The sequence below is a fragment of the Uloborus diversus genome, chromosome 1 (genome assembly GCF_026930045.1).
Source record: "Uloborus diversus isolate 005 chromosome 1, Udiv.v.3.1, whole genome shotgun sequence".
Taxonomy (NCBI): domain Eukaryota; kingdom Metazoa; phylum Arthropoda; class Arachnida; order Araneae; family Uloboridae; genus Uloborus; species Uloborus diversus.
In genome coordinates, this window is record NC_072731.1 from 256,562,901 (window position 1) to 256,588,764 (window position 25,864).

General features: G+C 35.4%; 1 protein-coding gene across 1 annotated transcript in view; it reads right to left on the minus strand.

Moving 5' to 3' along the window:
* The window catches only part of LOC129220266 (uncharacterized), a 75,096-nt gene that overhangs the window by 35,692 nt on the left and 13,540 nt on the right, over positions 1–25,864 (minus strand). Inside the window, exons 2-6 of the mRNA XM_054854653.1 lie at positions 7,969–8,249; positions 5,232–5,406; positions 4,105–4,226; positions 516–606; positions 212–427 (exon numbers count right to left, since the gene is read on the minus strand). Coding sequence (XP_054710628.1) covers positions 212–427; positions 516–606; positions 4,105–4,226; positions 5,232–5,406; positions 7,969–8,249 — 885 coding nt within the window. The remainder of the gene's footprint in view (positions 1–211; positions 428–515; positions 607–4,104; positions 4,227–5,231; positions 5,407–7,968; positions 8,250–25,864) is intronic.

The window sequence follows — 25,864 nt, forward strand, 5'->3', positions numbered from 1 at the left end:
CAGAATTAGATCTTATCATATAATTCAATCTCCTTAAATTGACCACCTGTTTAAGTTGACCACTTACCGCAAGTGGTCAACTTACGCAGGTTTCACTGTATATAAATAACTAAAACTGTAATATAAACTAAATTTGCTATTTATTTATATTTTTAATTCAAAAGAGGAAACTTAGAAAATTTTTATTTGACAAAAGCCTTTAATTTTTTACCTTCTCGTCTATGGTTTCTGACAAGATATCGAAATACCGGCAACCAGCTTCTTCAAACAGCACACCTTCCGAAGCGATGACGTCGATTGCCATTGCGACGTGTGACGTCAGATCGGCTACACTTTTTGTAAAACTATCGATATCTTTGAGAATCGTACACTTTCCAGCCAGTTTAAGCTTCTGAAATTCTTTTTCGAACCACATGCTCACTTCCACCTGAATAAAGTGAAGAGAAAAGAGTCAGATCGAGTTGACTTATTTACAAGAACAATTATATTTCTAAATGATCTAGTGCAATCAATACCTTGATTCGGTTTCTGATGCATTCTTTTAGTTTCTGCTTGTAGATTGTCTCTGCTGGAGAAATTTTGATTCCTGCGATTTTTTCAAAAATCCTATGAAGTATTAAAGTATAATTTGAAAAATTATCTCCCGATGAGTGATCCAATATTTTTTCGATACAAATTGTAAAAAATATTTCACACACTGTTTTTAAAGAGGTGGATCATTAAAGTCAGAATATTCAGTCGGAGAGGGATTGAACATCATAGCAGTAATTAGAAGAGACTGTTGTACCTTGACCATGGTGTACCTTGCGTCATGCACTCTAATCAGCTAGCGCTTTTACCTAGTGAGGAATCACGGTACTATGTCAGCCATGACAGTCTCTCCACCTGCCAGAGTGAGTCGTAGGTTGAAACTCCAGCTTTTATGTGGACAGTGATTGTTTTGCGATTTGTGCAAACAAAAGAAAATAATTCCAGTGTTTCTTAGATGAAATTGGACTTTTAAAGACTAGTGTTACCCAACTGATTGAACATTATATCTATTGACTATCTCTCGGTAAGTGTATTACACATTTAGTCTTACGTAGCTGTTAGGTTAGGGTAGCCACTTTTGTATAAACATGCACCCTCGTGTACCTTGAAACCAAGCTCCATCTTGTACCTTGAACCACTGGATCAAGGTACAATAGGTTGTAATGATTTTTTTTTTAAGGTAGGTTTTCATCATGCCTCGAAGTAAAACTGGAATCGAGGGGTCTAGTAGATGTTGAGGCATTGCGAAATGCTATTGAAACAGTAAGAAGTAATGAACCTGCCAAAAAAATAACTTTTAGAGAGGCCGAAAAGGTATTCAAAAGCAGGTCAACCATTACTAGGCATTTAAGAAACGTGAATGAAAGTGGGTCCAATAAACTTGAAATACAACGTAAGTTATGCAGTTAAGAAGGTACAAGAGGTCTGTCTCAAAGTACACGAGCATCATGTGCCATGGAACAAATTACATAACATTTGTGAAAAATATACAAAAATAGAAAAATATTTTTTTTATGATCCGAAATATTTTTTTACTTATGCAAAATAGCTTGAAGTTCAGTTTTAATAACTAAAAACCATAAAAATCATTCTTTTTCTGAAAACCAAGAAGTTTTAGAAGTGATCCAAGGTACAACAGTCTCCCCATAGACTCAGTGCTGAAGTTCGGGGGGGGGGGGGGGCGGGGGAGGGTACTCACTGAAATTTCTGGGTTTTTTTATTGGAAAAGTAATTAAAATGTAATGTACATTGTTTTCAACCACCTGTCTCTTAAGTACATTCCCCCAAACCTCAAGATGAATCTCTTCAAACTTTTTTCTTTTTTCAACTGCAGCACAGGAGACCATAATATGATTTTCAATATGGATTAAAACCAAGAATAAATGCGGGTTAGCTTCCCCACCCCCTTTCCCGCAGCATAAATATCTGAGTTTCGGGATGTAAATAATCCAAGTGATGCTATAACTCGAATTACCTATTTATAATTTTCACAATAAGATTTTGGTTTTATTCTGATTTCCTAAATATCAAAGCTCAGCACTTGATTCACTGAAAAAAGGTAGTATGTTGTAACTTTGAAACAAATGTGGCTGCATGTTTTACTATTTGAAATGCTTTTAAATATTTGTTATTGTTTCCATGGTCAAGTATGCGTTTTGCTGCTGAAAAGGAAGTATCTTAGACCAGGGGTTCCTAAAATGAGTGCCGCAGCAAATCTTGGGTGCCGCACAGGAGAGGGGGGAAGGGCAACGAGAAGTGTGACATCACGCGTGTTCTCCCGAGAATCTTTACTAATAATAAAGCTGAACGTCTCTCTGTCTGGATATCTGTCAGGGTCTCAGGATCTCTGTAACGCGCATAGCGCCTAGACCGTTCGGCCGATTTTCATGAAATTTGGCACAGAGTTAGTTTGTAGCATGGGAGTGTGCACCTTGAAGCGATTTTTCGAAAATTCAATTTTGTTCTTTTTTTATTTTAATTTTAAGAAAATTTTCCCGAGTAAAATTATCATAAGATGGACGAGTAAATTACGGAATTATCATAACGTGGAACCGTAACTTGGGCAAGCCAATTGGCGAGAAATTCCCCATCCATTATTTGTAAACATACAAGCGAACCAAAAGACCTTTCAGTTTTCTACTACGGGCAAAGCCGTGCGGGTAGCACTAGTATGTTTATGAAAATAGCGTGACATGTGACAAGGGAAGGGGAGAGAACAAGGTGAAGTGTGACACTTTGAGACAAGAGTGGAGGGAGTAGAAAAAAGTGTAAAATCATTTTTGGACAGTCACCAATCCAGATTGAAGGTATATAACATTTTGTTATTGTCAAAAAGGCTTGAAGCATCCACATAATCGCACTATTTGCAAATTGCTTAGTATAATCTTTCATTACTTTCACTTGCTTATGTATGGAATCAACAAACCATGAAATGCATATTATTTGATTAACAGTATATCGTAACAAAAATCGGGAATTTCATATACAGGGTGTTTCAAAAGGTTGTTTACAAACTTAACATGCTGGTGTGTCATATCATGATGAACAAGATTTACATAGAAACATGTGTTCACAAACGCAATGCGGGCGCACTATACGCACACAAAGTTAGACACTGACGGATGCACAACATGCCACATATCTATTACAAAAAGACGGTTTTACACAACATTTTAGTTTTTAAGCAAAGCTTAAAGCAGTTGCTAATATTTGCGCCCCGTCAGTTCTCATATTCACGTTGCAACGATAATGCAGCGATCGGTGAAATCTTGTCAGAATGGATCGTTATTACGACGATTGGTGCTTTGTCGTTGCGACGCGTGTATGACAGCTGAAGACAGAAAATTTCAACAACAGGTATAAACCTTCCTTGAAAACTAAAATGTTGTGTAAAATCGTCTTTGTGTAATAAATATGCGACAGATTGTACATCCGTTAGTATCTGCCCTTGTGTGTATGTGGTGCGATAGCATTGTGTTAGTGAACGTATGTTACTGTGTAAATCTCGTTCATCATGATATGACACAACATCATGTTAAGTTTGTCAAGAACCTTTTGAGACACCCTGCATTGTATAAGCTGTTGCTTGTTCTACGGTTTTGGAAAAAGATTAACTAAGCCGAAAACAAAATAATATCTAGTCCAGTATATGTTCTTAAGAGCTAAGACAAATTTATACCTTCTTGTTTAAAGAGCATTATTACAGTACAATACAATGCAATACCAATGTGGCGACCAGCAACAGGCTCTGGGCCCAACTACGCTGGTCATAGTCAATTTATTAGTCTGCAATGAAGATCAGTGACCCTTTAAAAGCTATATAATTCCTTGCTTATTATAGCCTCTGCCGTTAAGCTGTTCCAAGAGCCCACAACCTCTCTAAAGTAGTAGTAATTTGCCCTCATTTCCAGATTACTCTGGGATTTGAATAGTTCAAAACAATGACTCCTTATCCTGCTTCCCGTGCAAAAATTTAAACCATTAACAGCTTTAAATTTTGATAAACTTAAACAACTGAATTCTCCCAACCAGAGCTTCATGATTTTACTCAAGATTAATTATGCAACATCATACCTCCATTTAACCAGCACATCAGAATTGTCCAAACCTGACAGAGGGAAAAAGAGTACTTCTTGGCTATTTTCATTCAAAAGATCCATTATGTACAAGGAGAAGTTCTGTTCTATCATATTCATCTGGAAATAATTAAATAATGCGTTCATTACCTTCAAAATATCCACTCGAATAATAGTGATGCAAATATTTACTGATATAACGGCCAGATTAAGACATGGGCGCATTGGGCACGAGCCCACCAGGGCAGCAGCATTTGAGGGGCACCACATGTGTGCGAGAATTGAAGCATCAACTCATTTAACCTTACGATCCAGCTTTAACTGATGATCAGAATCTCCCAGATTTCCATAGGTTAAAACGAACTGAAGCATTACGCACATAACTCGGTGTGGAGTGAGATTTCCCTTTTATTCTATATGTACTGGGTAGATAGTTTTGTAGACTGAATACCAGAGGAATATGTTATCCTTTGAGTGTGGCTGAAGAAACAAACCATGCAATATATTAAGACCTTTCAAGTACACGAGGAAAAATAGTTAATAAAACAACTGCTCAGTGGGCATTAGATGAGCCATATGCATGAGATAAATCAAGTTGTAAAAAATGCACGCGCTGTAGCACCAAGTATTAAAAAAAAAACATTTTCACACATATTTTTACAATTTTTTTTTCTCAACAAAGCGGTCCAAACGCTTGATAGTTTATTGAAACTTTCTATAATTTTTCAATTTACAAAGATTATTTATTATTTGAACTGAACAACGTCTGTCATGTCCGCTAGTAGCTAAATTTAGTAAAACCTGTCTACAAAGATAGTGTTGGGACCTAAAAAAAATATTGTAAAAGACAGGTTATCGCTATAGACAGTTTGATTACTCATGCTGAAATTTCCCTGAGACCAAGGAAAATATTGTTGTAGACAGGTTTATTGTTATAGACAGTATCGTTATACACAGGTTTCACTGTAAATAATTAATAATCTCAAATGATAAAAGAGAGAAATAAAGAAAAGAAAATCGAAATGAATAAAACAAAAAATACAAGGGTGAAAGATTTTTAAAGAAATGAAAGATATAATGAAAAAAAAAGTAAAAAAGAAAAATTAAAGCTCTTTTGAAATGTACCTCAAAATGTGTCAAAGTTATATCTGGTCCATCGTAACCTTGCCCGTACAGCTCCCATGAAGATGTATTACTCACAATCGCTTTTTCCAGTCGCAAAAGAGCATTGTACACAGCACTTTCTTCAATTTCTGGAGTTTTCTTTTCGTTGTGCCATTCTAGGTACATTAGTAGTTCCCTATAGCCCAAAAGCACACGGAATGAATAGACAGTTATCATAAAGGATTTTTGACAAATAGTAAACAATTTGGAAACGTATTAAATGGCTTATGTTTTAAAAAATAAAATAGTAGTTTAAAAAGTCAAAAAAAAAACACGCTCTCGTAGCAAAATGAACTAAAAAGTGAAAAATAATGTTTGGATGATAGTAGTTTACCAATCGCTTAATTTTCATGTAACACAAAAAAGCGTGGTGTGCTGTCCATTTACATTTTTGCTTGGACAACAAATGGAAGAAATTCAAGACAACTGATAAGAAGCCTCCACGCTTTTTTGTATTACATTAAAATTAAGTGATTGGTCAACTACTATCGTCCAAAGATTATTTTTCACTTTTTAGTTCATTTTGCTACGAAAGCGTGTTTTTTTAGTTTTTTAAACTATTATTTTTTTTTTGTTTTTGTTTTTTAGTCTTGTGTTGGAGAATTATCAGGCGACGAAATTATTTATAAAACGAGTGCGAGGTAATATCTTAAAGTTATAAGACAAGGGCACCCCGATGAGAAGCTACTGTGAGTCATCGATAAATGTTTGGGGAAATCATATTTATATTACTTTGAAAATTTGAGATGCATTTGAATAAAAGTTTTGTTCAACAATGGTCTGATCAGCAATGATTTTCCAGTTGGAGGCTCACCTAAATGTTGGCATGAAATTAGTTTAAAGCAATTATATTTCATGTTCTAATTACCTTGGAACATTGGAACACATTTTGTCTGATGCAGAAAAATTAAAGGTTTTTGTAGATATTTTTAAATAATTATTGCGAGCATTTTTTAGTATTTTTTAAAAAAATTTTCCTTTTTTACATTGTTGGATTTATGCCTAAGTATTGATTAAAATTGGAGGAATCTAACAATTTAAAGAATTAATTAATTAATTTGATTATAGAATATTGCATTGTCATCGGGTCTGAGGTCGCGTGACAAATTTCAAAAGAATCCGACCGCAGGAAGTGGGCGAAATTTGAGCTGCAAGATTCCGTTACAAGATACATACATACATACATACATACAGGTGAAGCTAATAAAAGCGTGTTAAAAATAGCGTTCATTGTTGAGTAAAATGAAGAAACAACGTAAATCGAGTCAAAATTGACAAGCAAAGTTTTTGAGAAACTTGATAATTTGTTCTCCATTTACGTTATTTTTCCGATTTACTCATATTTTAGCATCTTGATAATTCGTGCTTTATTTACTAAACGAAGTCTATGTATTCTATTGCTTAACAGTATTTTTTAATAAAAAAATAAAAGTGCTTATATTCTTACTGCATAGATTATTTGCCTTTTTGATGACTGCTTCAGGAACTATTGTAGAACATTTATAGTATTACGATTCCTCATTGTTCTTTTCGTATGATATTTAGTATGAATAAGCAGGGCCCGATTAAGGTATAGGGGGCCCGAGGCCAATCACTATTTTAGTGCCCCCTTGTCGTCAAAACTTACAATTTTAATCATTGACAATTTTAGCAATTTAGAGGCCCCTAAATAGCTTGGAAAAAAATAGTTAGCACCTGTTCCTATCAAGGTCGATCTGTACACTGAACATCGTTCTATTGCTTGCTTTATTCTCTGAGATATAGTTCCTCCAAAATTGTACTCCCCCATAAACATACTGAGAGGAATCTTCGGAAAGCTATAAAAACATTGTTGTTTATCCCTCCTTGAAAATACACCACAACCAGTGATTGCACTCAATCTCAAAAATATCTCCCCCCCCCCTCCTTTTCACACCTAGAAGTCGTCCCGTATCTACTGTTCTTAAATCTGGCAACCCTGATCCTAGGCCACGGTCTAGTCCGCCTATTCATTAATCAGACCTTGTGAATAAGAAACCTGAAAAGACAGACTGAATCTCAAGCAAAAGTATAACTTTTAGAAACACGGAATAACGAATTCAAGTTCTTTTACTATTTGAAAGGGGAAAAAAACGCCTGCTATGTAATCACGCCGAGTGAAATGCAGAAAAACAAATTGAAATGGGTCACTCATTAATTACGTAAGGGCCCCAAGGGGGTTAGAAAAATGTCTACATACCCTCACGTTGGGGGCGGGGGGGGGGGGGGTCAAAACCATTCATACGTAATATTTTCCAAATCGATATTTTATATTAGAAATCGCTTCTGTCAAGTGGTTTGTCAGCGATCATATTTCATTTGCGTCTGGAAGGTAAAAACGTATTAAGATGAGCTGTTTTTTACTTGTTTTACAAAGAATAAATAGTGTAAAATGTAATAATATAATCGCACTATGTATGTTATGTTCTATTTTTAATTAGTATCGCATCTATAATATATTTGAAAAATAAAAAATCTTGGGAGTTTTAGTGTTACTGATGCTTTTCTAATAAAATTTTATTATTTTTAAAAGCGAAATGGAAGCTTACGTAAGAATAGGGGGGGGGAGTTTGAAAAATCTTACGTATCCTTACATGGGGTAGGGGGGAGCCAAAAATTGCCAAAATCAGCCTTACGTAATTAATGAATGGCCCCCAAACAAGTTATGTAAGCCACTTACGCCAGAGCTTGTGAAAAGGGCGACATGTGATTCTTCTCGCAAAACTGCACCAAATCCTTCGCAACATCCTCTGGCAAACTTCCGTCGAAAGCATTCTTCTGTGAAGAAAAAGAATGTACCACGAGGAAGGAGGCTGTCACCCTATGGACATGAGTTAAAAGGACACTTACGCCGCTGATTTGCAATGCGGTCGCCTCCATCGCCTTCTTCAGCATCTGGTAGTAGTTCTCGATTATCTCGCTTATGCTGAGCAGTTGGATGCTGTCGTATCCGTCGAAGTCCTGAAAATAAAAAAAAAAATTAAAAACTAATTTGAATTTTGACATCTGGAATTCAAATTATGTTTTTCCCAATCACGAGTGTGTGTGTATGTAGGCGTGTGTGTTTGTGTCTGTGTGCAGGCATGAGTGTGTGGGTACTTGTGTGTAGGTGTCTGTATGTATGCGTGTGTATGCATGTGTTTGTGTATGTGTGTAGGTGTATGTATGTGTGTGTATGTGTTTGTTTGTACGTGCGTGTATGTATGCGTGTGTATGTGTTTGTTTGTACGTGCGTGTATGTATGCGTGTTAATGTAGGATATGGATGCAACCTGGAGACGGTTTTCGCTAGAGGAGCAGCATCGTGAGGAGCAGGTCGACGGTGGTACTGCAGAGGGTGCTGGCGGGAAAATAAAATGATAGCACATCAAAACAGTGAAATGAAAGCAATAAGCAATCGTGATTGCTCAAAGAAAAATCAAAACTGCTTAAGGCTTTCACGGCCGGCGTCAATATTGTTACAAATTCTGTAAATAGCAATTATTTTTGTGATTAATTCGTTGTAATCTGGCTAAATTAGGCGTTTGTTCAATTATTTTGCAACTAAAATTATCTTGGTAACGTAACCTGTAAATAGCTTCTTGTAATGTACATACAACCCCCTAACATTCGACTGAAGTATACGGTCCCCCTATTTTTTCATTGATAAGATTCGTGAATGAATAAAAAGAAAATACGAGAAGCATTTCGAATTTTGTGGAAACTTCTCTAGAATTTATAAATAGCCACAGCCGATGGCGGGATGGGTGAGTCTCGAGTTAGATTTTGCTTGTGAATCGTGTCAGCGGTGCGCTGAAGAGCATGTATTAGCTCTGTTTTGTGAAGCCTTTGAGCTGTATTTTTGCGTATTTGGATGTAAATACGTGTGTAACCGCTGAGTTTACAGTGTTCATTGATATTTGCTTAATTGCTATGGTTGATTTAGCAGTTGCAACTGCATTTCCTGTACATAGCTGTAAATAAATCTCCTGTGTCTTTCTCAAGAACTGTGCCATCATTTAAATAAAGTTTGAAGTTGTATCACAAACTCTTAACACTATGAAGAGGGAACATTTCCGGGCTTATTGGCAGTGGTCTAAATGAAGACGAAGAAAAACCAAACGTTTCGTCGAGTTCTGCGGCTGACATCATCGGTGGCTGACTTCGAAGTGACATCATCAGTCATGACATCAAGTGACATCATCAGTCATGACATCAAGTGACATCATCAGTGACATTCTCAGTCACTTCGAATCCATCCACCGATGATGTGAGCCGCAGAGCTCGACGAAACGTTTGGTTTTTTTTAGTTTTCATTTAGATCACGGCCAATAGGCCCGGAAATGTTCCCTCTTCATAAAAAAATCAACATTTGATTAACTTTTATGCTCTTCCACAGGGCTTAATTTACAACTAAAGAAGTCTGGGAGCGAGGGGTGCCTTCCTCCAATACCAAGAAAACATTCCAAAAACGAGACCCCCCCCCCCCTCCCACCGCAAAAAAACGGTGAAAAACACCCCTGAATACACAGCCGCCGGAACTTTTAATGTTGCAGTATGGGCCATTACCTTCCTCCCTACCTAGCAGCCCCCCCCCCCCCCGTTGGGAGCCCTATACTGCCGTGTACTGGTAAACGGCAGTATCTGCAGAAATGAGTTTTCCAGATATTTGAAGAAATGTGTGGTGGATTCAATACTAACAATAGGAAAGTGTTGGAATTTGACGTGTTTTTCAACGGAAACCAAATAAGCGAGCTTGTACAATAAAGATAACGTACAATAGATGACAAAAATTCAAAAAAATAAATAAATATATATAAAAATAAAAATAAAAGAGTTGCAGTTGCTGCCCTTTACCTGCAGCATGTAGTATAGTCTTCAGAGCTTATTTTAATGAGTAAATATTAGTTATTTTAATGCGTAAATTCAGAGCATAGTTAATGAGTAATAATTCCGTTGAACAAGTGAAAATTCTCATTAAACTGGTCAGAATTGCCGGAGCTTAGCTCCCGTGAGCGCCCACGCAAATTAAGCCCTACTCTTCTATGTTATTACTGACACAAGCTTTCAGTGCGCAAAACGCGCGCTTAAATCCATGTACCCGCGTCAGTAGTCATTCTTTTTAACTGCATGCATGCTCAAAATTATTTCTTCAGAGACGGATCCAGATCAAATTTGGGCAATGACGACAATAGTTTCCACTTGTGGAGAACCCAAAGTTAACTTGTGCTTTTATAGATATGTGCTCAAATAGTTATTTTGCTTTTCACTGGCAAATCACAGAAGCACTATTGGTAGAAATAGTGAAAAAGTACTATTAGAGCACGTAATGTGTTATATATGCAGTGTTGCCAGATTGGGGAAAATTTCCCCATTTTGGGGAAATCTGGTGCTCTCTGGGGAAATTTTGGGGAAATGGGTTTTGAGGGGAATTCTTTGGGGAAATTTTTTTTCCTTGGGGAAAACCTGGGGAAAAAAAACCTCGGGGGAAAAAAAGAACTTTTTTCGTATTTAAATTCGCATCAAGAAGTAGTGGGAACATTGATTGTGTCAAACAGCGTTGGGTTAGCTTTGCTGAACTTTATGGAATTCGCATTTCGCATTATGTGGAATAATATGCTATTGGAATTCGCATTAATGTTCTGCGTGAGTAACTAGTTGATACGTGAAACAGGTAAAAATAAGTGTGATGAAGAGTGTTCTTGGATAAATATATACAAAAATCATAGTTTAAATATACATACAGAAGCAGAGTAGTAAATGCGAGTAGGAAAAAAAATGGTTATTTCTTATCTCTCGGTCAGGCGCTTGTATTTATGACTAGTGGCACTCGTACGGCTTTGCCCGTAGTAGAAAATTAAAAGGTCTTTTGATCCCCCTGTATATAATGCATGATGAATTTCTCGAAAATTGGCTTGCTCACGTTACGGTTCCACGTTATGATAACTTGGTAATTTACTCGTCCATCTTATGATAATTTTGCTTGGGAAAATGCTCTTAAAATTGCAATAGAAAAAGAACAAAATCAAATGTTCAAAAACACCCCCATGCTACAAACTAATTCTTTGCCAAATATCATGAAAATCAGCCGAACGGTCTTGCCGCTATATGCGCGTTAGAGATCCTGACAGACAGAAAGAGATCCGGACAGAGAGATATCCAGACAGACTTTCAACTTTATTATTAGTAAAGATAAAGAAAGATAAAGAAGACAAAAAAAAAAAAGTGAAAATGTGAAAGAAAAAAAAGTTGGGGAATTTTATAAGAAAATTTGGCTATTTGGGGGAAAAAAAAATTTCAAGAGACAAAAATATAAGAGGAAGTCTATTCATTTTATGAAAATATTAGTGGAAAATTTTTTTTTGCATTTGGGGAATTTTGGTCGAAAACATCGCTTTTTGGGGAAAAGTTGGAAGGGAATTGGGGAAATCTGGATTTGACCATCTGGCAACACTGTATATATGTACCCTAATTGTGCTTTTGCTTTTCAGTGGTGTGATGTTTTTCTGAATTGCCTATTATTTTGTATGTATGACCGAAAGTTAAGTAGAAACGTAAAAAGAAATTCGAAAACACAGCGAGACTTCAAAAAACGACTATCTATGTATATCAGTTGAAAACTCGTAATAACAAATGTCTCAATCTGGATAAAACCAATGCATCATTTAAAATTGATTTTTTTTTCTTTTATCATGTATAACAATATCGAAACAAACTAAATATTCTTGGGAAACAGCTGCAAAATGAGTGAAATCTCCAAACTAAAAAGTAATCCAGGTAAGAGTATCCGAAGTCAAAAGCTCTTCATTTGTCGATGTCTTTTCACCCATCATAGTTTTGCATTGAAAGAGCAGTTCCTTGTGACCCAGAAACCCGTGTCTTCAATCCCAATTTTTAGTTGTAATTCTAAAGCCGTTTTTTTACGATTTTTTGTACTTGTCGCAGAAAACCTAACATTTCATTTTTTGGAAGACAATGTTTTTCGAAACTTTTTAACAAAACTTATCTCGACCGAAATTTGAACTAACCATAACTTGTTACATGCCCCTCTCGTCGAACTCTTCCCGCAGCACATTGAAGGAGATTAATTATTCATCTTTACTAATAATAAAGCTGAAAGTCTGTCTGGATCTCTGTGACGCGCACAGCGCCTAGATCGATCAGCCAATTTTCATGACATTTGGCACAAAGTTAGTTTGTAGTATGGAGGTGTGCACCTCGAAGCGATTTTTCGAAAATTCGATTTTGTTCTTTTTCAATTCCAATTTTAAGAAAATTTTAACGACCAAATTATCACAACGTGGACGACTAAATTACGAAATTATCATAACGTGGAACAGTAACATGGGCAAGCAAATGAACATAGCAAATTGGCGAGAAAATAATCATCCAATTTTTGCAAATATAGAGGCGAACCAAATGACCTTTTAATTTTCTACTACGGGCAAAGCTGTGCGGGTACCACTAGTTGTTTCTAAAAAGAAATTAAGTACATTCCATACAAACATCAATTTGACACAGCATCGAAAAAGAAGGCAAAGAAAGCAATGCTCTTGGTAATCCTTTAAAATATTTCTGTGAATAGATATTTAATTTTATTATTTAGGAGTGTTTTCATCAAATATGTTAATCTTAGTAAAAAAGGGTTTTAGTTAAGCATGGCAAGATTAAAATGCAGCAAGAATTTATTGCACTAATTGGTGAGCACTAATTGCTGAGAATGAATCACTTTTTGCAGAGTTGAATTCCATCTCTGTGAACTTTCCGAGGCTGTTAGAGAAGTTCCTCTTTCTGACGTCAAACAAATGCGATTTCCGTTTTCTGTTCATAACTTCCCATTTTGAAGCATTCCTTCTGGATTTCCGGCCGGAAAGTATCATCCATTTATTCAAACTCTGCTTTTAATTTACAATGACAACCCGACAGTTCTGAATAATTACTCATTTATTGCAGCCTACATGATAGATTGTAATAATATGTAAATCTAGCTACGTCGCCCGGCTTCGCACGATTGCACAGTCCACCTCGAAAATAAATGTTATGTCAAGTGACGCGTGTTCAACAATTAGGCTTGAACAAAAAAAAATTAATTTGAATTTTGACATCTTAAATTCAAATTATGTTTTTCGCAATCACGAGTGTGTTTGTGTGGGGGGGGGGTATGTGTTTGTGTGGTAGGGGTTATGTGTATGTGTGTATGAATGTGTGTGGGGGGTATGGGTATGTGTGTGTAGGCATATGTGTTTGTGTCTGTGTGCATGCATGAATGTGTGGGTAGTTGTGTATGTGTGTGTGTGTGTATGTTTTTATGTATGTATGTGTGGATGTCTGTATGTATACGTGTATATAAGTGTTTGTATGTGTGTATGTGTTTGTGTATGTGTGTAGGTGTAGGTGTGTGTATGTGTGTAGGTGTATGTGTGTGTATGTGTTTGTGTGTGTAGGTAGTTGTGTATGTATGTGCGTGTGAGTAGGACATGGATGCAACCTGGAGACGGCTTTCGCTAGAGGTGCAGCATCGTGAGGAGCCCGTCGACGGTGATGGTGCGGAGGGTGGCGGTGGGAAAAATCAAAGGAACGCCAAAAACAGTCAAGTGAGAACAATAAGCAATCGTGATTGCTCAAAAACTAAAATTTTGCTGCAGATTTCGGAAAAATAACCAAAAAGTAAACATTTTAAATCCCCGGATTACAGGAGAAGCCTTTAAAATAAAACCCACAATTTTATTTGCTCATATTCGAGACAAGAAATGGCAACAGATATTCGGAACTCCAGCGCTCGAATACGCTACCTTGCGGTGATTTACAAAACTGCAAATGAAACTAAAACATTGCCACGTTGCGTTCCACGTGTGTCTGTTGACGTAAACACAGGCAGTTTGTTCTGAGTATTTATTAACGCAATCGATGTGTCTTAGTTTGCTTTCAGCTACAGAAATCAATTCGTCCCTTAGTAGTACTCTCGAGCTTCTCAAAATAATGTTAGTTTTCATTATTTCTTTAATAATTGGTGAAAGCGAAAATTCTGGATTAACAAACTTGAATAACGTTATACAAGGTAAAAAATTTTATTGTTTTGTATGAATTTGTAAGAATATGGGTTTTTTTTTAATCTTAAATTAATTAAACTTACCATATTTTACAGCAGCATTTAGTTGGAATGGACAGTATGCAAAATATTTTCTTGAATATATTATCGTAGAACAAAATGAATAACCGAGAAAGAATTTACTTTATTCCTTTTATTCTCAGCTGAAAGATTTCGCCAAATTTGTTTAGGGTTATAGTTTCAGTATAGTGCGAGCAAAGTAGCCTTGGCGAGATTTCGCGTTTTTAGTTAAACCATTTTTAATTTTTATCATGAGTGGAATAAAATGGTAGTAAGATTACAGAATTCGATAAGTGAAAAGAAATAATGGTCAATCAACTGAAAAGAAAACTACCACCATATATCCGTGAGAATTGTGTTGATGATTTGCATAACATGACACAATTAAATCGTAACTCAGAAATTAGAAAAATCGAAACAGAAAATTTTTAAATTAACCGATTCGGGAATTCGAGAGAAATAACTCAGCTACAAATGGAAAACAATAATCGTTAGCCAAGCAAGGCAAAAAAATATCATCTTCTTTCGATAACAATTTGTAATGTCACATTGAATTTTCTAGCATTAATTGTTATTCTTGTCAGGCCACAATTATTATTTAGTTTTATCAAGAATTGATAAATATAGAATTCAACATCGTGGAAATAGCTGCTTAGAACTACGAACTACGTAGTTTGCATTAATCTTTGACGTTTAGTAATGCTTCTTGAATTCTCATTTCTTTCTACGTGGGCCAGAATATCCACAAGACTTTGAAAATTAATTTAAAAAGAATAAAGCGAAAAAATCATACGTACGAACAAAAATCACAACACTTTTAGCATTTTCTTCGTTACCATGTGCGTTTGTTTTAGTTTTTAAGTCCGCCATTAGACAGTGACTTCAGTGCCCCCTATAGTTCGTTGGAGTTGCGAATTTCATCTCAATGATTTTCTTCAAACTATAAATTTTAATAAAAGCATTGTTGCGGAAAGTTGAGATAAAGCACTGAATAATAATTTGAATGAAGGAAAGCCTTCGAAAAATATGGATTTTATGTCGAAATCTATGTGTCATAATTAATATATAGTTTTTAATTGATATCTCCTCTAATTATTATCGAAGGATTATGTTAAATAGCCAAACATAAAGACGGGAAGATTACGAATCCATCGATACCTGGTTCGATGGTCAGTTCACTGTCGTTCGGGAGAAGTAACTCGAACATAGATGCATAGATGACTGCATAGATACATAGGTACATACGCTCAGCTTTTTATTATATAAGATAAGTCATATTTTAGCTTTTCGATGTCTTGAAGAAAGTTTCTAGCAATGTATTCAGGGGTGCCAACCAAATTTCAATGACGCAGACTGCGCCATTGAAATTTTTAGGGGTGAGGGGTATTTTTCTTATTTGGGGGACTCTTGCTTTTGGGGTGGGGTCTCCGCGATATTGAAGGGATGCTCCTTGCCCTTAGGGGGCACCCCTGATGTATTCATAATTTTTGAATACTTGTCTATTTCTTTCTTTCTTCTAATTAAAAATTATAAATTTTTTAGTACGTTCATGAGAATGTCAAGACTATAAACAATGTTAACGCTTGTCAAGTTCAAAATATATTTCAAATATTGGCATTTTGGGGATTATTCTTGCTAAATATTTGAAGGGTGCAGGGAGGAAAACCCCGTCAACCAAAATAAGCTAATTTTGAAAAAACATGCATTTGAACGTTTGACTGAAGGGGTTTTTCCCCAGGGCCACTTATTTTCAAACAAATATATCAGCTGATTTACGGGGTTTTTTACAAAATATATTTCACTGTTCAAAAAGTATGCTTCATTCAGGGATCATTCGACGTCATCATTATTCCATTTCCTTGAAAAAGCTGACCGAACAGCGGTTTTCCTCTTCATTGCTAATCACAAAAAGTCAACTTCATTTAAGGTTTAATTGTACTCATCTTTATCTTTCTTTACTAATAATAAAGCTGAAAGTCTCTTTGTCTGGATATCTGTCAGGATCTCTGTGACGCGCATAGCGCCTAGACCGTACGGCCGATTTTTACGAAATTTGGTACGAAGTTAGTTGGTAGCATGGGAGTGTGCACCGCGAAGCGATTTTTCAAAAATTCGATTTTGTTCTTTTTCTACTCCAATTTTAAGAACATTTTCCTGAGCAAAATTATCAAAAGATGGACGAGTAAATTACCAAGTTATCATTACGTGGAACCGTAACATGGGCAAGCCAATTGGCGAGAAATTCATCATACATTATTTGTAGATATACAGGCGAACCAAAGGACCTTTTAATTTTCTACTACGGGCAAAGCCGTGCGGGTACCACTAGTATTCCATAAAGGAAGAAATCAATAGCTCCGAACTATCCCTTTATAAAACAATACCTTCAATTTGGAAAGAATCGTAGGGTCGTAAAAATTAAATGTTTGGTCCTTTATTAGCCCTCTATGCTTTTCTTGAACCCAACTGCTCTCTCCCTTTTCTCACATCCAATGATTTTTAGGACATCCTCATGCCCAGTTAGAAGATTAAAAGCGTCGTAAAGCATGCTTTTGTTGTATGGTGCAATAGTTGGAAGAAAAAGAAAAAAAAAAACAGTTGGAGAAATAACTCGCTTTGAGATGTGGAGGGATTCACACAAAGAAAAGATGGTTTGAATTCAATTTACATTACATTTGCATTATTTTAATAATAAAAAAGTAATAAATTTGGGGGACGGTGCCCGCACCCCCTCTTAACTACAGCCCTGGTGCTATCCCAAAAATAGCTGATCTTACTGTATCACAGCAACCCATGTAGCACATTCATAGTTTTCACATGTTTATCTCTGCAGTACACAAATAATAAATGCTTGAAAAATTCACAAAAAAATATTTTTAATTGTTAAAGCCGCGAATAATACACAAAAACAAGATAATCTATTGGTTTCCAATCTGCACGGATAAATCCGATAAATCCATATGAATCAGGATAATCCCTACACGTGTCTTAATTAGTGATGTTCCGGCTATCTGAGGAAAAATAAAGATCTTTATCCGCATCCGTATCCGTTACTTTTTTGACGGATCTTAAACGGATCTTTTCTATTCTAAAAATTCTTAAATATTTGAATAAAAGACTCCTAAATTCCGTTTAAATTAGGTTTTATCCCTTATTTAATTTATAAGGTATCATTTCAGAGCCAACGACGCTCTGAGATATGCTTTTTTTTTTTTTTAAAGTTTAATACTAGTTTTTGCTATTGATTCGGGGTTTCTGTTATTCTTCGTTTTGGTTTTTCTCATCATCCTTCAAAAAAAGTAAGACAAAATTCTCTATTTACTGTTTGTAAAGGTGACCCCGGCTCTGTTATTCCGTCAGTCGGACTAATTTGGGTGGAATGGGTCAGCGCCGCATTTATGTTGAAATAAAATGCGAAATATTATGTTTAGCCTATCCAGTAGCAGCTTTATACTTTTGCTCCTGTATCCTACATCTACCGAGCAAGCTAGAAATAATTTTTCACATTCTATTCAAGCATTAATGCAGCGCTGACCCGTTCCTATTAACTCTCCCTCAATTTTAACGGAGGTTTCTTTAAAGAGTAATAAATCATAGTCTTTATTATATTTTCGCCGTAGATGACATTTTTTAAAGAAACTGTTATTATTATGACGGGGATATCTTCCGTAATAAATTTTACACTTGGATAGTTGAATTGGGCAAAAACATTTTGAGATCCGTATCCGTATCCGCGGATCTTTGTATTAATGATCCGGATCAGTAGATCTACTTTTTTAACGATCCGGCACATCGCTAGTCTTAATTCTATGCAAATCTTTACTTTTAAACAACTAAGAGACGATGAAAATGAATTGTTGGCAGAATGGCACAATGTTTTTTTGTTTTAGGCCGAATCGAACTAAAATTTTTTGATCGGGGGAAATTTTCAATTTTCTGAATGAAGCTGCTTCGAATTTTACCGAATGAAAAAATGAATTCAGCATACCATCATTGTCTACAAGGTTGCCAACCTTGTAGAAACTATTTGAGGAGCATCTGTGGGGATTTTGAGGAGCATTTTGAAATTTTGCGAAGCAGCTCGGTATTTTGTATAAAATATCAATACAAAAATTTTAAACCTCTTATCCATAATTGTTTTTAAGCTTTGATAAACATTTAAACACTGGTATAAAAACAATTATTTTGAAAGTAATAAAACAGCTTTAAACACTATGTCACGATTTGGGTATAAGCATCTTTAATTTCTCATATTTGCATGCCTCTGATAACAAACTGGCAAAATATAATAAAAATAAATTTCATTTTTCTTTACTATTAATATAGCTGAAAGTCTCTCTGTACAGATCTCTCTCTCTGTAAGTATCCCTGTCTGTCCAGATCTCTCTCTGTCTGTCAGGATCTCTGTGACGCGCATAGCACCTAGACCGTTCGGCCGATTTTCATGAAATTTGGCACAAAGTTAGTTTGTAGCATAGGGGTGTGCACCTCGAAGCGATTTTTCGAAAATTCGATGTGGTTCTTGTTCTATTCCAATTTTAAGAACAAAATTATCATAAGATGGACGAGTAAATTACGAAATTATCATAACGTGGAACCGTAACATGGGCACAAGCCAATTGGCGAGATACGAAATTATCATAACGTGGAACCGCAACATGGGTACAAGCCAATTGGCGAGATTTTTTTTTTTTTTTTTTTTGAAAATTGAAATTTCACTATGTTGTGTCCAAATTTGCCGAATAATCAGACAAAAATTCGCCGAATATGTAAGTTTTTGGGAGGTCACAGCGACCTCCCATGATCTCCCATCGAGGCGGCCCTGTTTTCTATTTCTGACGTTTTAACTGAAACGTCATTCTCGTACGTGACGTACTAACGTGTTTCATCTCTATTCCTTTGCCCAAAACGAACCTCTCTGATCAAACAGAGTTAAGGCCTTTTGTGTGTGACCCGTTGTTTGCTGTTGCGATTATCTGTCTTTGTTTTACCTGCTCGCCCGCGAAGTCTCAATACTGTTTAAATAAGATATATTTATGAAAATATTTTATCGGGCAATGTTGCGTGTTTCAGATACTGATCGCAGAACTAATGCATAAAATAATGCCAATACGACACAATGGTTTCAAATACATATCAATGACAGTAAGATAGAGTAAAAGGGATGTTTATTACAGCAGTATTTATTTCATCTGCTTAAAGGAGAAAATTGTTCTCGTTTGAGCACTAATATTTTATATTGTCATTTTTCAGAAAAATAAACTGTTAGTTTTTTATCTCCAATAAAGTCTACTTTTCAGACAACTCACTATAGAGAAAATTCTTTTCAACTAGATGAATGTTACAACCACCGATTAATGCTGTAACTTTTTAAACTACTAGCTGCGTTGCCCGGCTTTGCCCGGTCTACTTTGAAAATAAAAATTGTGTCAAGTGACGTATATTCAACAATCAGGCTTAAATAAAAGAAAACAAAACCATCATGCAAAATTTCCCCTCCAAACAATGATGACAGATATTTAAATACTTTTGAGAAATTTAAATGAGAAAGATGGATTTAAAAAGCGTAACCATGGAAACACAAAGTAAAATAAGTTTAAGAATTGAAAATGAGAAAGATGGAAATAAACAATGGATTCAAAAAGCGTTACCGTGGACACGGAAAATAAAATGGTTAAAAACTTGTATAGAGAACAGATTTTTGAACTTCATTTAATTCGCTTGTAACTTTTTTTCTAATGGAGATAGAGGGTTAAACTTCCGACCGTAGGTCGAGTTAGATCTGGAGTAAAAAAAGGCGCTCTTTTCAGTTTTGTGAAAAAGAGAACTGTGGGACAATCCCTTCCCTGTTTATTGATAGATTTACTGAAGAAAGTAGCGCCTAAATTTCAGCTAAGCCTAAACAAATTCGAGCTAAAAATGCAAATAGCTCCCGTCGTAATTAAGTTAGATCATTGAAACAAATTGCGTAGAACGCTTAAAGTTCTACTCTTTCCAACGGTATATAATATTAATATGTGCAAGTAATTTTTCACCCCCATAATCGGGAATTTATGAGAAAATTGGGCCTAAATTGGAATAAAAAAAGAACTATTCATCGAATTTTTTTTCGAACTGGTCTGCAAACCTTTTCAGGACTTAAAGGAACAATTTGTGAACATTTCATCGAAATCGGCCGGGTAGTTCTCGAGTTTTGCGAGTTCAAACACACAGACGCTTTTTGCGGACTTCATTTTATACTATGTACATATTCTCTTAAGTATAAATGTAACAGATTTTTATTAAACTTGTTTTCAAACATTAGAGGGCTCCGCCCCTGCTCGGTGCCGCACACCAATCCCTGAGTTTTGCTCCGCAATCTTATTTCGTTCGTGAAGATTCAAAGCGTCTTTTAAGAAGAATCAGGTACAAACGTGCTGCATTAGAATAAAATAAAAGTTGCGCTCCCGCCATAGAAAATGGTTTCAGTTAAAAGTTTATTAAATTTAGAAAAATACTAAGATCCCACTCCAACCAGAAGACGAAAAGAACTTGATAAAAACACGTTTAACGAAATTATTTAAAAATAAAAAACACTTTAAAGAAATCTCGCCTCTAGAGTCCAAACTAACTTATACCAAATTTCACACTTTAAAGGCCTATTGTACATAGCAAAACAGCGGTTTTGTGCGTTTGAAAAGCCGCTTAAATGTTCGTAGGCTCGTAATATTTTGCTTTTTAGCTCCAGTCTTGCTTTGATCTGAGTCTAGATCTTTTGCTTAGTAAAAAGCCCTTACATCTGCTATTCTAATCAATTGAGAAAATTGTAATAAGCTCAACTGATGCAGAAAAAAAATCTTTCCAGTGGTAGAGGATGTTAAGAGGTGTGGGAATTTTTTTATCCCTATGAGTTAACAGGCGTTTTATGTGAAATTTTAGCTTGAAAAAATACTCATAAGAAAAAAAATCGAAATAGGAAAAAAGAAAGAAAAACAGATGCTAACTCCTGGCGCTCGAAGTAATTTTGTACAAAAATTCAAGGCTGAAAGTGCTATGGGGTTGCCTGGACGCAGGAGCGCCACAAACAGACTTTCGATTTCTTTGTCGTTACTTTTTCTTGAATTATATAGAGATGAATCACCGGCATCGAAAACATTGAAGCATCAATGAATTAACATCGAACTTAACATATGGATGGTGAAAACTTCAATGCTTCAACAAAAGCTTCGATGTCGCACCCAGTTTCGAGAATTTCGACTCTTTAACTGTCTATTAAACTTTATCTGTCCATGTATCTATCATCTACGTATTTCCTAATTTATTTACTTATTTGCTTTACTTAATTTATCTAATCTGTCAATGCATTTATTTATTTATTTTATTTTATTTGTTAATTAATTTATTTATTTTATTTGTGTGCGTGTGTTTGACTACATATGATTGCCTTTTTTGAGCAATCACGATTGCTTATTGTTCTCACATGACCGTCCTTGATGTTGTGGTTCCTTTTTCAACTTGAACTAGGGGCCTCTGCAGCACCACCGCCCACCGGCACGGCTCCTCTGGTCCTGAGCACTGTCCCCCGGAATCAACTTCTGCTGGACGGTGGCGTCCATGTCCTACACACGCATGCTCAACGCATTCACACTCACACACGCGCGGGCCTTTACACACATTCACACACACACACACCTACGAGCACACACGTAAACCTACACACACTTAACCAACCAAGAGGAGGGATAAGCTTGGGGGGGGGGGAGCCGTTTCTAGAAACCATAACTCCAATGAGTAGGGTCTTGTCGCAACTCGTGATTGCGAAAAACATAATTTGAATTCAAAGTTTCAGAATTCAAATTAGAGTTGACTGGGGAAATTGGGGGTTACAGGTCTTTCTTTTTTTTTTTTTTTTTTTTGCATCTGATTCTCTCGCATCTTGACCACTACAAACTGCAATCAGGAGTTGATCCAATTTTTGGTTTTGTATGGGATCATTGTTTAAATGTGCCAAAACAAGTCTGAAGAAGATGTATAAATATAGTATTGCGCAAAAATAAGGGACCTAGGACTCTGACGCTACAATTTCTTAGAACTGAAGTCCTCAAAATAGTCTTTTCCTATATTTGGTCCGTTTGAGGTTCCTCCATCAAAACTCTGGATCGTCTCGTAACTATAGTTTCTCACAAAATTTTGCAAGGTCAAATTTCAATGTATGCACATACTTTCTTACATTGTTAGGCCATTAACTTTTTCTGAACAGTGGAAACTTAGATCTCATGTTATCAACTCGGATCAGTGTAGGGGAAGGCTTAAGTTTTTTTTAAGGTTATGCTTTAACCGATGATCCAACAATACTTGTGAAAGTTGAGATATTTGCAGTGTAAAATCAAAATAAAATAAATAAATGAGTAAAAATAATGATAATAATATTCGTATTAATAATAATAATCTCATTAATATTAATATTAATAAAAATAATATTAATAATTAAAATAATAATAATAATAATTTCTGCGTTTTAAGATCATAGTTTTATGGAGTTTCCTTTTGTAATAGTATTCCAGCTATGATCACGTATACAGACCGACCGGTTTAGATGTACGTATATCATAAATTCGATTGACCTGTGATTACGAAAAGATAAAATATTAATAAAAATAATGGTTTCGCATAAAAAGTTTTCGTCTGTCATACCATAAGAAATAACGTTTCAGGAAGCAAATATTCCAGCCCATAATGCTGAAACTGTTACAGCCAAAACTAAAATTTTTTAAGACATACAGTGAATATAAAACAGCTGCTTACGCACGTCATCTATATTTAGCTTGCCTGAGCAGCTGTACAGACGATTTGGGAAGTTTGGTGAAAACATCGCTTAAATTTTTACACCTTGTAAATACTCGAGCAGTTTACTTTTCCCACACATAATTTAGGGAATTCATGCAATTGTTGAAAAATATTAAAGCAGTATATTGAAGTTTTTAAGTATTCGCAACTCCAGAGCTCGAATACGCTACCTTGCGGTGATTAACAATACTAAAGAAAAAGGTAAAACATTCCATTCCACGTTTTTCTTTGGGGTAAATTACAGGATTCAGACAATTTATGATGTTATGTAATTTCAGAAGAATAGAAAAGAAAGCTTCCCACAAACACGAGGAAAAATTACTGTCATTCACTAAGCGTCAAAACAAGTTATAACTTACGGCATTTGTTTGTTTTACCTTTTTCATCCGCCATTAGACAGTGGCTGCAGCGCTCCCTATATTTTATTGGAGTTGCGAATTGTGGAAAAAAATTAAGGTGATAACTAGCCATAGAGTAAAGAAATTTACATAGAAAGGCCCCGTCATTGGAAAAAAGCAGATAAAAATGAAGCCGGAATGGGGTCGTTTCCAAAATTTTAAAAGTATTTTTTTCTGAAAGAGCATGCTTAAAAACATAGGATATGACCATTTTTTAAATAATTTATTTGAGTTTAATATTTTAAAAAAATAGTTAAATCAGTGCGCTTTCATTGTTTACACTTCTGTCGTGTGACATCACAACTGATGAAATGCCATTCAGTGTTGCCATTCACAGAACAAAATACTTAATTCGCATCTTTACTCACGTGTATTGGTAACGATAGGGTTGATAGCAAGCGTAGAGCGCAATTTTAATTCGCTGCTTGATTATCATTACGTGGAAACGTAGTAGAAAGATGCGCTAAATTGCATCATTTGTCAAGTCATAAAGACCACGCCTTGTTTGAAAAATCGGACATTTAAAAAAATTAATTAAAAAAACTGTTGGGGAAATAAAAGTATTTTCTGGGTTCATGTAATTTTTTTTTGCTCATTCTATCCATTTCAATGACTAAAAGTAGTACTTTTGACTGAAGGAAACCACCCCATTATAGGATACAGTGGTGCAATGATGGGTGGGGTAATGATAACATGGTCGTTTCGCGAGAATGATTTTGATCAATCTCGCTAAGGGACCGAATAAAGTAGCTGGCGGATTGGTTTGCATTTTAATTTATGTTTTAATACAATTTCAAAAACGTGCTTCATAAACTTGCAACACTTTCTAAATTTGAGTTAACTACCAATTGAGATTCGGTAATGGAATGTTTTGAATCAATATGTTTCTTAAGTTATATTTAGCAAGAAGCTAAGGATCTTGGGATACAGCGGTGTAACTTCCGGCTTCGATTTCTTAGTATTCGCAACTTCAGCGCTCGAATACGCTACCTTGCGGTGATTTACAAAACTGCCGAAAAAACTAAAACATTGCCACATTACGTTCCACGTATGTCTGTTAACATAAACGCAGGCAGTTTGTTCTGAGTATTTATTAACGCAATCGATGTGTCTTAGATTGCTACAGAAATTATTTCGTCCCTTAGTAGTATTCTCGAGCTTCTCAAAATAATGTTCGTTTTCCTTATTTCCTTATAAAACGTGAGTTGATTGAGAAATGGTGAAAGCGTTCACAAGAAAACTCTGGATTGACAAACTTGGATAACGTTATACCAGGTAAAAATTTTATTGTTTTGTGTGAATTTGTTAGAATATGGGTTTTTTTTATCTCAAATTAATTTAACTAACCATATTTTACACCAGCATTTAGTTGGAATGGGCAGTATGCAAAATATTTTCTTGAATATATTATCGTAGAACAAAATGAAAAATGTTCAACCGAGGAAGAATTTATTTTATTGCTTTTATTCTCAGCTGAAAGGTTTCGCCAAATTTGTTTAGGATTATAGTTTTAGTATTGTGCGAGCTAAGTAACCTTGGCGAGATTCCGCATTTTAGTTAAACCATTTTTATTTTTTATCATGAATGGAATAAAATGGTAGAAAGATTACAGAATTCGATAAGTAAAAAGAAATAATGGTAGATCAATTAAAAAGAAAACTACCACCATATATCCGTGAGAATTTTGTTGATGATTTGCATAGCATGACAGAATTAAATCATAATTCAGAAATTAGAAATATACGAAACAGAAAAATTTTTAATTAACCGATTCGGCAATTTGAGAAAAATAACTCAGCTACAAATGCAAAACAATTAGCGCTAGCTAAGCAAGGCAAAGAATTATCATCTTCTTCTTTTGATAATAATTCGTAATGTCATATAATTAAATTATCTAGCATTAATTGCTATTCTTGTCGCGCCACAATTATTCTTTAGTTTTATCAAGAATTGATAAATATCGAATTCAACATCGTGGAAATGGCTGCTTAGAACTACGAACTACGTAATTTGCATTAATTTTTGACGTTTAGTAATGCTTCTTGAATTCTCATTTCTTTCTACGTGGGCTAGAATATCAATAAGTCTTTGAAAATTAATTTAAAAAGAAGAATAAAGTGAAAAAATCATGCATACGAACAAAATTTACTAGGCTTATTAGCATTTTCTTCGTTACCACGTGCGTTTGTTTTACCTTTTTTGTCCGCCATTAGAAAGTGGCTACAGTGCCCCCTATAGTTCGTTGGAGTTGCGAATAGCGGGGCC